The 10,028-nt window shown below is 55.8% G+C and overlaps 1 protein-coding gene across 1 annotated transcript; it reads left to right on the top strand.

Moving 5' to 3' along the window:
* The first annotated feature begins 623 nt into the window (after positions 1-623).
* etfb (electron transfer flavoprotein subunit beta) lies at positions 624-9,621 on the top strand. The gene is made up of 5 exons (XM_078208467.1): positions 624-765; positions 2,760-2,918; positions 4,932-5,090; positions 7,264-7,326; positions 9,391-9,621. The coding sequence occupies exons 1-5, from the start codon at positions 712-714 to the stop codon at positions 9,604-9,606; spliced, it is 651 nt and encodes a 216-aa protein (XP_078064593.1). The 5' UTR covers positions 624-711; the 3' UTR covers positions 9,607-9,621.
* Positions 9,622-10,028: the final 407 nt, after the last annotated feature.

Genomic DNA, 10,028 nt, shown 5'->3' with positions numbered 1-10,028 from the left:
TCAGCGCCAGGGACCCGGGTTCGATTCCCGGGGGCACGGTGGCACAGTGATTAGCACTGCTGCCTCACAGCGCCAGGGACCCGGGTTCGATTCCCGGGGCACAGTGGTTAACACTGCTGCCTCAAGGCACCAGGGACCCGGGTTTGAATCCCGGCTCGGGTCACTGTCTGTGCGGAGTCTGCACATTCTCCCCGTGTCTGCGTGGGTTTCCTCCGGGTGCTCCGGTTTCCTCCCACTGTCTGAAAGACGTGCTGGTTAGGGTGCATTGGCCGTGCTAAATTCTCCCTCTGTGTTACCCGAACAGGCGCCAGAGTGTGGCAACTCGGGGATTTTCACAATAACTTCATTGCAGTGTTAATGTGAGCCAACTTGTGACACCAATCAATAAGCTTTAACTTAAAACTGCTGGGTTTATCCAGTATTTTCTGCAGGTTGACTGATTCCTGGAGGATGAAATTCCTCAGGGAGGAATGGGTGCTCCAGGGCAGCCCGGGAGCAGTTGGCAGCTTCGCCCCCTGAAGCAGAGAAGGTGAATGGGGGCGGGTAGGAACCATTGAGCGGGGTGGGAAGGCGGCGCTCCAGCCGGAAGGCGCTGAGGTCGCTCCCGTCCGCGAACCAGGCTGCGGGGCGGAAGTGAGGTCCGGGTGGGGGCTGCGGGGCGGAAGTGGGTGCGGCGCTCAATGGGCTCCGCCGGGAAGGGTCAGCGGGAAGATGGCGCTGCGGCTGCTGGTGGGGGTGAAGCGGGTGATTGACTACGCGGTGAAGGTGAGACCCAAACCCGGGGGGGGGAATGGGTCAGAGACCCTCACACACACCCTCACACAGACACCCACCCGCCAGGGACCCCCCCCCCCCCACCACCACTCCCAGGGTGGGGTTGTAACCGACTCTGACCCTCTGACAGTGCAGCACTCCCTCAGTACTGACCCTCTGACAGTGCGGCACTCCCTCAGTACTGACCCACTGACAGTGCGGCACTCCCTCAGTACTGACCCTCTGACAGTGCGGCACTCCCTCAGTACTGACCCTCTGACAGTGCGGCACTCCCTCAGTACTGACCCTCTGACAGTGCGACACTCCCTCAGTACTGACCCTCTGACAGTGCGGCACTCCCTCAGTACTGACCCTCTGACTGTGCGGCACTCTCTCGGTACTGACCCTCTGACAGTGCGGCACTCCCTCAGTACTGACCCTCTGACAGTGCGGCACTCCCTCAGTACTGACCCTCTGACAGTGCGGCACTCCCTCAGTACTGACCCTCTGACAGTGCGGCACTCCCTCAGTACTGACCCTCTGACAGTGCGGCACTCCCTCAGTACTGACCCTCTGACAGTGCGGCACTCCCTCAGCACTGACCCTCTGACAGTGCGGCACTCCCTCAGTACTGACCCTCTGACAGTGCGGCACTCCCTCAGTACTGACCCTCTGACAGTGCGGCACTCTCTCAGTACTGACCCTCTGACAGTGCGGCACTCCCTCAGCACTGACCCTCTGACAGTGCGGCACTCCCTCAGCACTGACCCTCTGACAGTGCGGCACTCCCTCAGTACTGACTCTCTGACAGTGCGGCACTCCCTCAGTACTGACCCTCTGACAGTGCGGCACTCCCTCAGCACTGACCGTCTGACAGTGCGGCACTCCCTCAGTACTGACCCTCTGACAGTGCGGCACTCCCTCAGTACTGACCCTCTGATAGTGCAGCACTCCCTCTGTACTGACCCTCTGACAGTGCGGCGCTCCCTCAGTACTGACCCTCTGACAGTGCGGCGCTCCCTCAGTACTGACCCTCTGACAGTGCGGCACTCCCTCAGTACTGACCCTCTGACAGTGCGGCACTCCCTCAGCACTGACCCTCTGACAGTGCGGCACTCCCTCTGTACTGACCCTCTGACAGTGCGGCACTCCCTCAGCACTGACCCTCTGACAGTGTGGCGCTCCCTCAGCACTGACCCTCTGACAGTGCGGCACTCCCTCAGTACTGACCCTCTGACAGTGCGGCACTCCCTCAGTACTGACCCTCTGACAGTGCGGCACTCCCTCAGCACTGACCCTCTGACAGTGCGGCACTCCCTCAGCACTGACCCTCTGACAGTGCGGCACTCACTCAGTACTGACCCTCTGACAGTGCGGCGCTCCCTCAGCACTGACCCTCTGACAGTGCAGCACTCCCTCAGTACTGACCCTCTGACAGTGCAGCACTCCCTCAGTACTGACCCTCTGACAGTGCGGCACTCCCTCAGCACTGACCCTCTGACAGTGCGGCACTCCCTCAGCACTGACCCTCTGACAGTGCGGCACTCACTCAGTACTGACCCTCTGACAGTGCGGCACTCCCTCAGTACTGACCCTCTGACAGTGCGGCATTCCCTCAGTACTGACCCTCTGACAGTGCGGCACTCCCTCAGCACTGACCCTCTGACAGTGCGGCACTCCCTCAGTACTGACCCTCTGACAGTGCGGCACTCCCTCAGTACTGACCCTCTGACAGTGCGGCACTCCCTCAGTACTGACCCTCTGACAGTGCGGCATTCCCTCAGTCATGACCCTCTGACAGTGCGGCATTCCCTCAGTCATGACCCTCTGACAGTGCGGCACTCCCTCAGTACTGACCCTCTGACAGTGCGACACTCCCTCAGTACTGACCCTCTGACAGTGCGGCACTCCCTCAGTACTGACCCTCTGACAGTGCGGCACTCCCTCAGCACTGACCCTCTGACAGTGCGGCACTCCCTCAGCACTGACCCTCTATCTGTGTACAGATCCGAGTGAAGCCTGACCACACTGGGGTGGTCACCGATGGGGTGAAACATTCGATGAATCCATTCTGTGAGATTGCGGTGGAGGAAGCTGTCCGTCTGAAAGAGAAGAAACTCGCCAAGGAGGTGATCGTGGTGAGCTGCGGCCCTCAGCAGAGCCAGGTACCCCATCACCATCCCCTTATAATCCTTTCCCCCTGTGTTTATCCAGCTTCCCCCCTTAAACACATCAAAACTCTTCACCTCAACCACTCCCCATGGGAGCGAGTCCCACATTCTCCCCACTCCCTGTGGGAGTGAGTCCCACATTCTCCCCACTCCCCGTGGGAACGAGTCCCACATTCTCCCCCACTCCCCGTGGGAGCGAGTCCCACATTCTCCCCCACTCCCCGTGGGAGCGAGTCCCACATTCTCCCCACTCCCCGTGGGAGCGAGTCCCACATTCTCCCCACTCCCCGTGGGAGCGAGTCCCACATTCTCCCCACTCCCCATGGGAGCGAGTCCCACATTCTTCCCACTCCCCATGGGAGTGAGTCCCACATTCTCCCCACTCCCCGAGGGAGCGAGTCCCACATTCTCCCCCACTCCCCGTGGGAGCGAGTCCCACATTCTCCCCCACTCCCCCGTGGGAGTGAGTCCCACATTCTCCCCACTCCCCGTGGGAGTGAGTCCCACATTCTCCCCATTCCCATCCCTGTAATCTTCTCCAGCCCCTACACCCCTCCCTATCTCTGTAACCTCCTCCAGCCCCTACACCCCTCCCTATCTCTGTAACCTCCTCCAGCCCCTACACCCCTCCCTATCTCTGTAACCTCCTCCAGCCCCTACACCCCTCCCTATCTCTATAACCTCCTCCAGCCTCTACACCCCTCCCTATCTCTGTAACCTCCTCCAGCCCCTACAATCCTCCGAGATCTCTGCGCTTCTCCAATTCCGGCCTCTTGAGCATCCCCCGATTCCCATCGCTCCGCCATTGGCGGCCGTGCCTTCAGCTGCCTGGGGGGCCCTGAGCTCTGGAATTCCCTCCCTAAACCTCTCCACCTCTCTGTCTCTGTGTCTCTCTGTCTGTCTCTGTCTGTCCCTCTTATCGAGGTTCTCGTTCCCTGTCCCTGATATCTCCTGGTGTACTGGAGGTTCAGATTAAATGTGAGTATATTGCTGTCTGGTCCCTTTGGGAGCAATTCCTCTGTTCCATTCGCTGTGTGTGTGGAAGTTGCTAATGGAAGGTGTTGTGTTGTGGACTCTGCTTGTTTGTCTGGTGGATTGCCCCTTGCGCTGTGTGTTTCGATTGTAAAGAGGATGGATTCAGAGTTCATGGTGACAGTCAGTGATATTCCTGTGTCCACACCAACAACAACCAGTGTTGATCCTGAGTTAATCATTTCCAGTGAAGATAAGGGTATTCGCAAAGCGCCGGACACTCCATGTGGCCGGGGTCAACATGTCCGGCTGGGGTCAGAGGTCGACACTGAGACCTCCAGTACGGCAGAGTTTCAAATCCCACAATGCTCTCTGAGTCGAGAGGTTATGGGGTCACCACCCACTGCACTGACCCGAGCCCCAAACTACACATTCTCCAGAGTCAGTGGTGGGGGGGGAGGGGGCGGGGGTGGGTGCAGGGGGGGAGGGGGGGTGGGGGCACAGTGCTGCCCCACAGCTCCAGATATCCAGGTGCCCGGATTCGATCCCCGGCTTGGGTCACTGTCTGTGCGGAGTCTGCACATTCTCCCCGTGTCTGCGTGGGTTTCCTCCCACAATCCGAAAGACGTGCTGGTTAGGGTGCATTGGCCGTGCTAAATGCTCCCTCAGTGTACCCGAACAGGTGCCGGAGTGTGGCGGCTGGGGGATTTTCACAGTAACTTCATTGCAGTGTTAATGTAAGCCTACGTGTGACACTAACTTTTTATTTATTAGTCACAAGTAGACTTTCAAAATGTGGGAGGAAACCGGAGCACCCGGAGGAAACCCACACAGACACGGGGAGGACATGCAAACTCCACACAGACAGTGACCCGAGCCGGGAATTGAACCCCAGTCCCCGGCGCTGTGAGGCAGCAGTGCTAACCACTGTGCCACCCATGGGTTGAGGGGTTTTACCCGATCACTCTGCAGTGTGTGTGTTGGCAGTGTGTGTGTGTGGTGTAACGGACTGTTGTGCCCTCCCCTCTCTCACAGGAAACGATCCGGACGGCCCTGGCGATGGGGGCGGACAGGGGGATACACGTGGAGGTGACAGGGAAGGATTACGAGACGCTGGGGCCTCTGCAAGTCTCCAAGGTGCTGGCTGCCCTCGCCAGGAAGGAGGAGGCAGACATGATCCTGTTAGGAAAACAGGTGAGTGTGAAACACAGTCAGGAGTCTAACAACACCAGGTTCAAGTCCAACAGGTTTGTTTGGTAGCAAAAGCCACTAGCTTTCGGAGCGCTGCTCCTTCGTCAGGTGAGTGGGAGTTCTGTTCACAAACAGGGCACAAAAGACACAAACTCAATTTACTGAATAATGGTTGGAATGTGAGTCTTTACAGGTAATCAAGTCTTAAAGGTACAGACAATGTGAGTGGAGAGAGGGTTAAGCACAGGTTAAAGAGATGTGTATTGTCTCCAGACAGAACAGTTAGTGAGATTTTGAGGCCGTCCTCATGTGTGCGGAACTTGGCTATCAGTCTCTGCTCAGCGGCTCTGGGTTGTCATGTGTTGTGAAGGCCGCCTTGGAGAACGCTTACCCGAAGATCCAAGGCTGAATGCCCGTGACCGCTGAAGTGTTCCCCAACAGGAAGAGAACAGTCTTGCCTGGTGATTGTCGAGCGGTGTTCATTCATCCATTGTCGCAGTGTCTGCATGGTTTCCCCAATGTACCATGCCTCGGATGGTGTTCTCACGTGAGAAGGCCTGTGGGAGAGTTGTGTGGTGTCGTGGTCACTGTTCTCCTGAAGGCCTTCAGGAGAACAGTGACCACGACACCACACAACCCTGCCACAGCAACCTCTGCAAGACGTGCCGGATCATCGACACGGATGCCATCATCTCACGTGAGAACACCATCCACCAGGTACACGGTACATACTCTTGCAACTCGGCCAACGTTGTCTACCTGATACGCTGCAGGAAAGGATGTCCCGAGGCATGGTACATTGGGGAGTCGCTGAGCAGAGACTGATAGCCAGGTTCCGCACACATGTGGATGGCCTCAACCGGGATCCTGGGTTCATGTCACACTATCTGTAACCCTCCCCGACTTGCCTGGACTTGCAAAATCTCACTGGCTATCCTGTCTGGAGACAATACACATCTCTTTAACCTGTGCTTAACCCTCTCTCCACTCACATTGTCTGTACCTTTAAGACTTGATTAGCTGTAAAGATTCGCATTCTAATCGGTATTCTGTAACTTGAGTTTGTGTCTCTGTGCCCTGTTTGAGAGCAGATTTCCACTCCATCTGACGAAGGAGCAGCGCTCCGAAAGCTAATGGTATTTGCAACCAAATAAACCTGTTGGACTTGAACCTGGTGTTGTTAAAACTCTTACTGTATTGGACTCAAAGACAGTGAGTGGTGAGGGTTTGTGTCTTCAGGTGTTGTAGTCCGGTTTAAACAGGGAGTGCCTTTGATTTGATTTATTATTGTCACATGTATTAACATAGGGTGAAAAGTAATGTTTCTTGCGCGCTAGACAGACAAAGCATACCGTTCATAGAGAAGGAAAGGAGAGGGTGCAGAATGTAGTGTTACAGTCATAGCTAGGGTGTAGAGAAAGATCAACTTAGTGCGAGGTAGGTCCATTCAAAAGTCTGACAGCAGCAGGGAAAAAGCTGTTCTTGAGTCGGTCGGTACGTGACCTCAGACTTTTGTATCTTTTTCCCGACGGAAGAAGGTGGAAGAGAGAATGTCCGGGGTGTGTGGGGGGGTCCTTAATTATGCTGGCTGCTTTTCCCCGAGGCAGCGGGAAGTGTAGACAGAGTCAATGGATGGGAGGCTGGTTTGCGTGATGGATTGGGCTACATTCACGACCCTTTGTAGTTCCTTGCGGTCTTGGGCAGAGCAGGAGCCCAGACCAAGCTGTGATACACCCAGAAATAATGCTTTCTATGGAGCATCTGTAAAAGTTGGTGAGAGTCGTAGCTGACATGCCAAATTTCCTTAGTCTTCTGAGGAAGTAGAGGCCTTGGTGGGGCTTTCTTCACTCACCATCCCGACTTGGAAATATATCGGCCGTTCCTTCACTGTCGCTGGGGTCAAAATCCTGGGACTCCCTCCCTAACAGCACAGTGGGTGTACCTACACCACACGGGGACTGCAGCGGGTTCAAGATGGCGGCTCACCCACCCCCTTCTGAAGGGGGTATTGTCACTGGACTAGTGATGCACAGACCCAGAACAAGATCTGGGGACCCGGGTTCGAATCCCGCCGCGGCAGATAGCATAAAAAACCTACAGATTACAGCATTGTCGATTGTTGAGAAAACCCTTCTCTCTCTGACTGGTGTCCTTTGTCCTCTCTCTGCACCCACAGGCGATTGACGGAGATTGGAATCAGACGGGGCAAATGACGGCTGCGCTGTTAGACTGGCCACAGGTTCGATCTGATAGAGTCCGACCAACACTGGATTCTCTCACCTTGTGTCTGTCTGTCTGTCTGTTACGCTCCCGGAGACCCTGTCTGACTGTCGCTCTCTCCCTCTCTCTCTCCGTCTCTCTGACTGTCGCTCTCTCTCTCTCCCTCTCTCTGACTGTCGCTCTCTCCCTCTCTCTCTCCCTCTCTCTGACTGTCGCTCTCTCCCTCTCTCTCTCCCTCTCTCTGACTGTCGCTCTCTCCCTCTCTCTGACTGTCGCTCTCTCCCTCTCTCTCTCTCCCTCTCTCCCTCTCTCTCTCTCCCTCTCTCTGACTGTCGCTCTCTCCCTCTCTCTCTCCCTCTCTCCCTCTCGCTCTCTCCCTCTCTCTGACTCTTGCTCTCTCCCTCTCTCTCTCCGTCTCTCTGACTGTCGCTCTCTCCCTCTCTCTCTCCGTCTGTCTGACTGTCGCTCTCTCCCTCTCTCTCTCCCTCTCTCTGACTGTCGCTCTCTCCCTCTCTCTGACTGTCGCTCTCTCCCTCTCTCTCTCTCCCTCTCTCTGACTGTCGCTCTCTCCCTCTCTCTCTCCGTCTGTCTGACTGTCGCTCTCTCCCTCTCTCTGACTGTCGCTCTCTCCCTCTCTCTGACTGTCGCTCTCTCCCTCTCTCTGACTGTCGCTCTCTCCCTCTCTCTCCGTCTGTCTGACTGTCGCTCTCTCCCTCTCTCTGACTGTCGCTCTCTCCCTCTCTCTCTCCGTCTGTCTGACTGTCGCTCTCTCCCTCTCTCTGACTGTTGCACTCTCTCTCTGTCTCATTGTCACGTTCTCTCTCTGTCGGTCACGTTCTCTCTCTCTCTCTGTCTGACTGTCGCACTCTCTCCCTCTTTCCCTCTGTCTTGTTTGCTATCAGGCTTTCCAGAAGTTTGTTGGGGTGGTGGGAGCACCGGCTCGGGGTTATGGGACTGGTTTTATGGTTATGTTCCATACGGGAAGGGCATTAATTTCACCCCCCCACCCCCACCTCTCAGCCTGTTAACAAAAAGAATTTGTAAGCACTGATGTGTTTTCTCCAACCCTACAGTTTTGGATCACTCTGACCCTTGATTAAGGCACGGTGACACAGTGGTTAACACTGCTGCCCCACAGCGCCAGGGACCCGGGTTCGATTCCCGGCTTGGGTCACTGTCTGTGTGGAGTCTGCACGTCGTCCCCGTGTCTGCGTGGGTTTCCTCCGGGTGCTCCGGTTTCCTCCCACAGTCTGAAAGACGTGCTGGTTTGGTGCATTGGCCGTGTTAAAATTGCCCCTCAGTGTCAGGGTAAATATGTGGGGTGATGGGGATAGGGCCTGGGAGGGATTGTTGTCGGTGTGGACATGTTGGGCCGAATGGCCTCCTTCTGCACTGCAGGGATTCAATGAATAATCCCACAGCAAAGCTGAGATTGGGTAAACTCAGAGGGTTAGTTTATTTTATACACTCTCAGGCCCAGGGAGTGAGGCGTCACTGTGCACCCACTGGTACGATCACACAGTATAAGAGAAGAAAGGGGAAAGTAGAGGAGGGGGGGGCAGCGGCGGAGGGGACAGTGAAAATCAGAATTTCTATTCCCCATTGAGTGGAGAATCAAAGGATTAATTATTCTCTGGTGACTGAGTTGATGCACGGTGACCTCCCTTTCCATCGCGCTGACTCCTCCACGCCAGCAGGCACTGGTATAGATATTACACCAGTGTCGGTGAGAACATTTAAACCAGGCCAGAGCTCTGGGGCCAGAGCCTCAGCAACGCCTTTGTGCGTGTCCTTGGAATTTGACTTCTGCAGACTCAAGGGGCATTCACGTATCGTTAGAGATAACGAGGCTGCTGTGGTTACCTGAAGGCTAGAAAGTCCCTTTGTGTTGAGTCGTAGACAGTCGCAGCTTCATTCACTGTCAAGTCTGTCATGTATTTTTGTAAATTAATTTTATAAAGTACCCAGCATGATACTGGCGTATATTTTTTCCTTCACGTCTTTGTGGCAAGAACAAACAGCAGAAGGAAGGAGGAGGCCATTCGGCCCATCGATGTTGACAATGTGGTTTGGTTCTGCCTAGGGGACCTTCGCCTCAGAGGTGAAGGTGGAAGATAAGAAGTTGACGGTGACTCGGGAAGTGGACGGAGGTTTGGAGACCATCTCACTCAAGCTGCCAGCGGTTGTGACCTCTGACCTGCGGCTGAATGAGCCACGTTACGCCACGCTCCCCAACATCATGGTGGGTGTTCGGGAATTACCCGGGAATGACTGCACCTCCCCCTCCCAGCGAGACTGAGAACACTGCGACCCAACCGATATACTCCCCCGCCCCCCCCCCCCTCACTCCTCCCTCGTCCTTGAAATGAGGGAGATCTGCACTGTTGAGGCCTTTTGAATGGGGGGTGATATTGAGGCTCCCTCAGGGAGATGTCAGGATTTACAATGTGATTATATGTGAATATGAGAGCAGGTCAGAGGCTGGGAATCCTGCGGAGAGTAACTCACCTCCTGACTCCCCAAAGCCTGTCCACCATCTACAAGGACACAAGTCAGGAGTGTGATGGAACACTCCCCACTCGCCTGGATGGGTGCGGCTCCAACAACACTCGAGAAGCTCAACACCATCCAGGACAAAGCAGCCCCGCTCGATCGACACGCTAACCACAAACACTCACTCCCTCCACCACCGACGCACAGTGACAGCCGTGTGTACCATCT

The sequence above is a fragment of the Mustelus asterias genome, unplaced genomic scaffold (genome assembly GCF_964213995.1).
Source record: "Mustelus asterias unplaced genomic scaffold, sMusAst1.hap1.1 HAP1_SCAFFOLD_3751, whole genome shotgun sequence".
Taxonomy (NCBI): domain Eukaryota; kingdom Metazoa; phylum Chordata; class Chondrichthyes; order Carcharhiniformes; family Triakidae; genus Mustelus; species Mustelus asterias.
Note: the sequence above shows the minus strand (reverse complement) of the source record. Positions and strands in the feature narration are given on the sequence as shown.

Coding starts and splice junctions, on each gene's coding strand:
- etfb (XM_078208467.1), top strand. CDS start 712: ATGGCGCTGCGGCTGCTGGTGGGGGTGAAGCGGGTGATTGACTACGCG. Junction 2,919..4,931: donor GCGGCCCTCAGCAGAGCCAG/GTACCCCATCAC, acceptor CCTCTCTCACAG/GAAACGATCCGGACGGCCCT. Junction 7,327..9,390: donor CGCTGTTAGACTGGCCACAG/GTTCGATCTGAT, acceptor GGTTCTGCCTAG/GGGACCTTCGCCTCAGAGGT.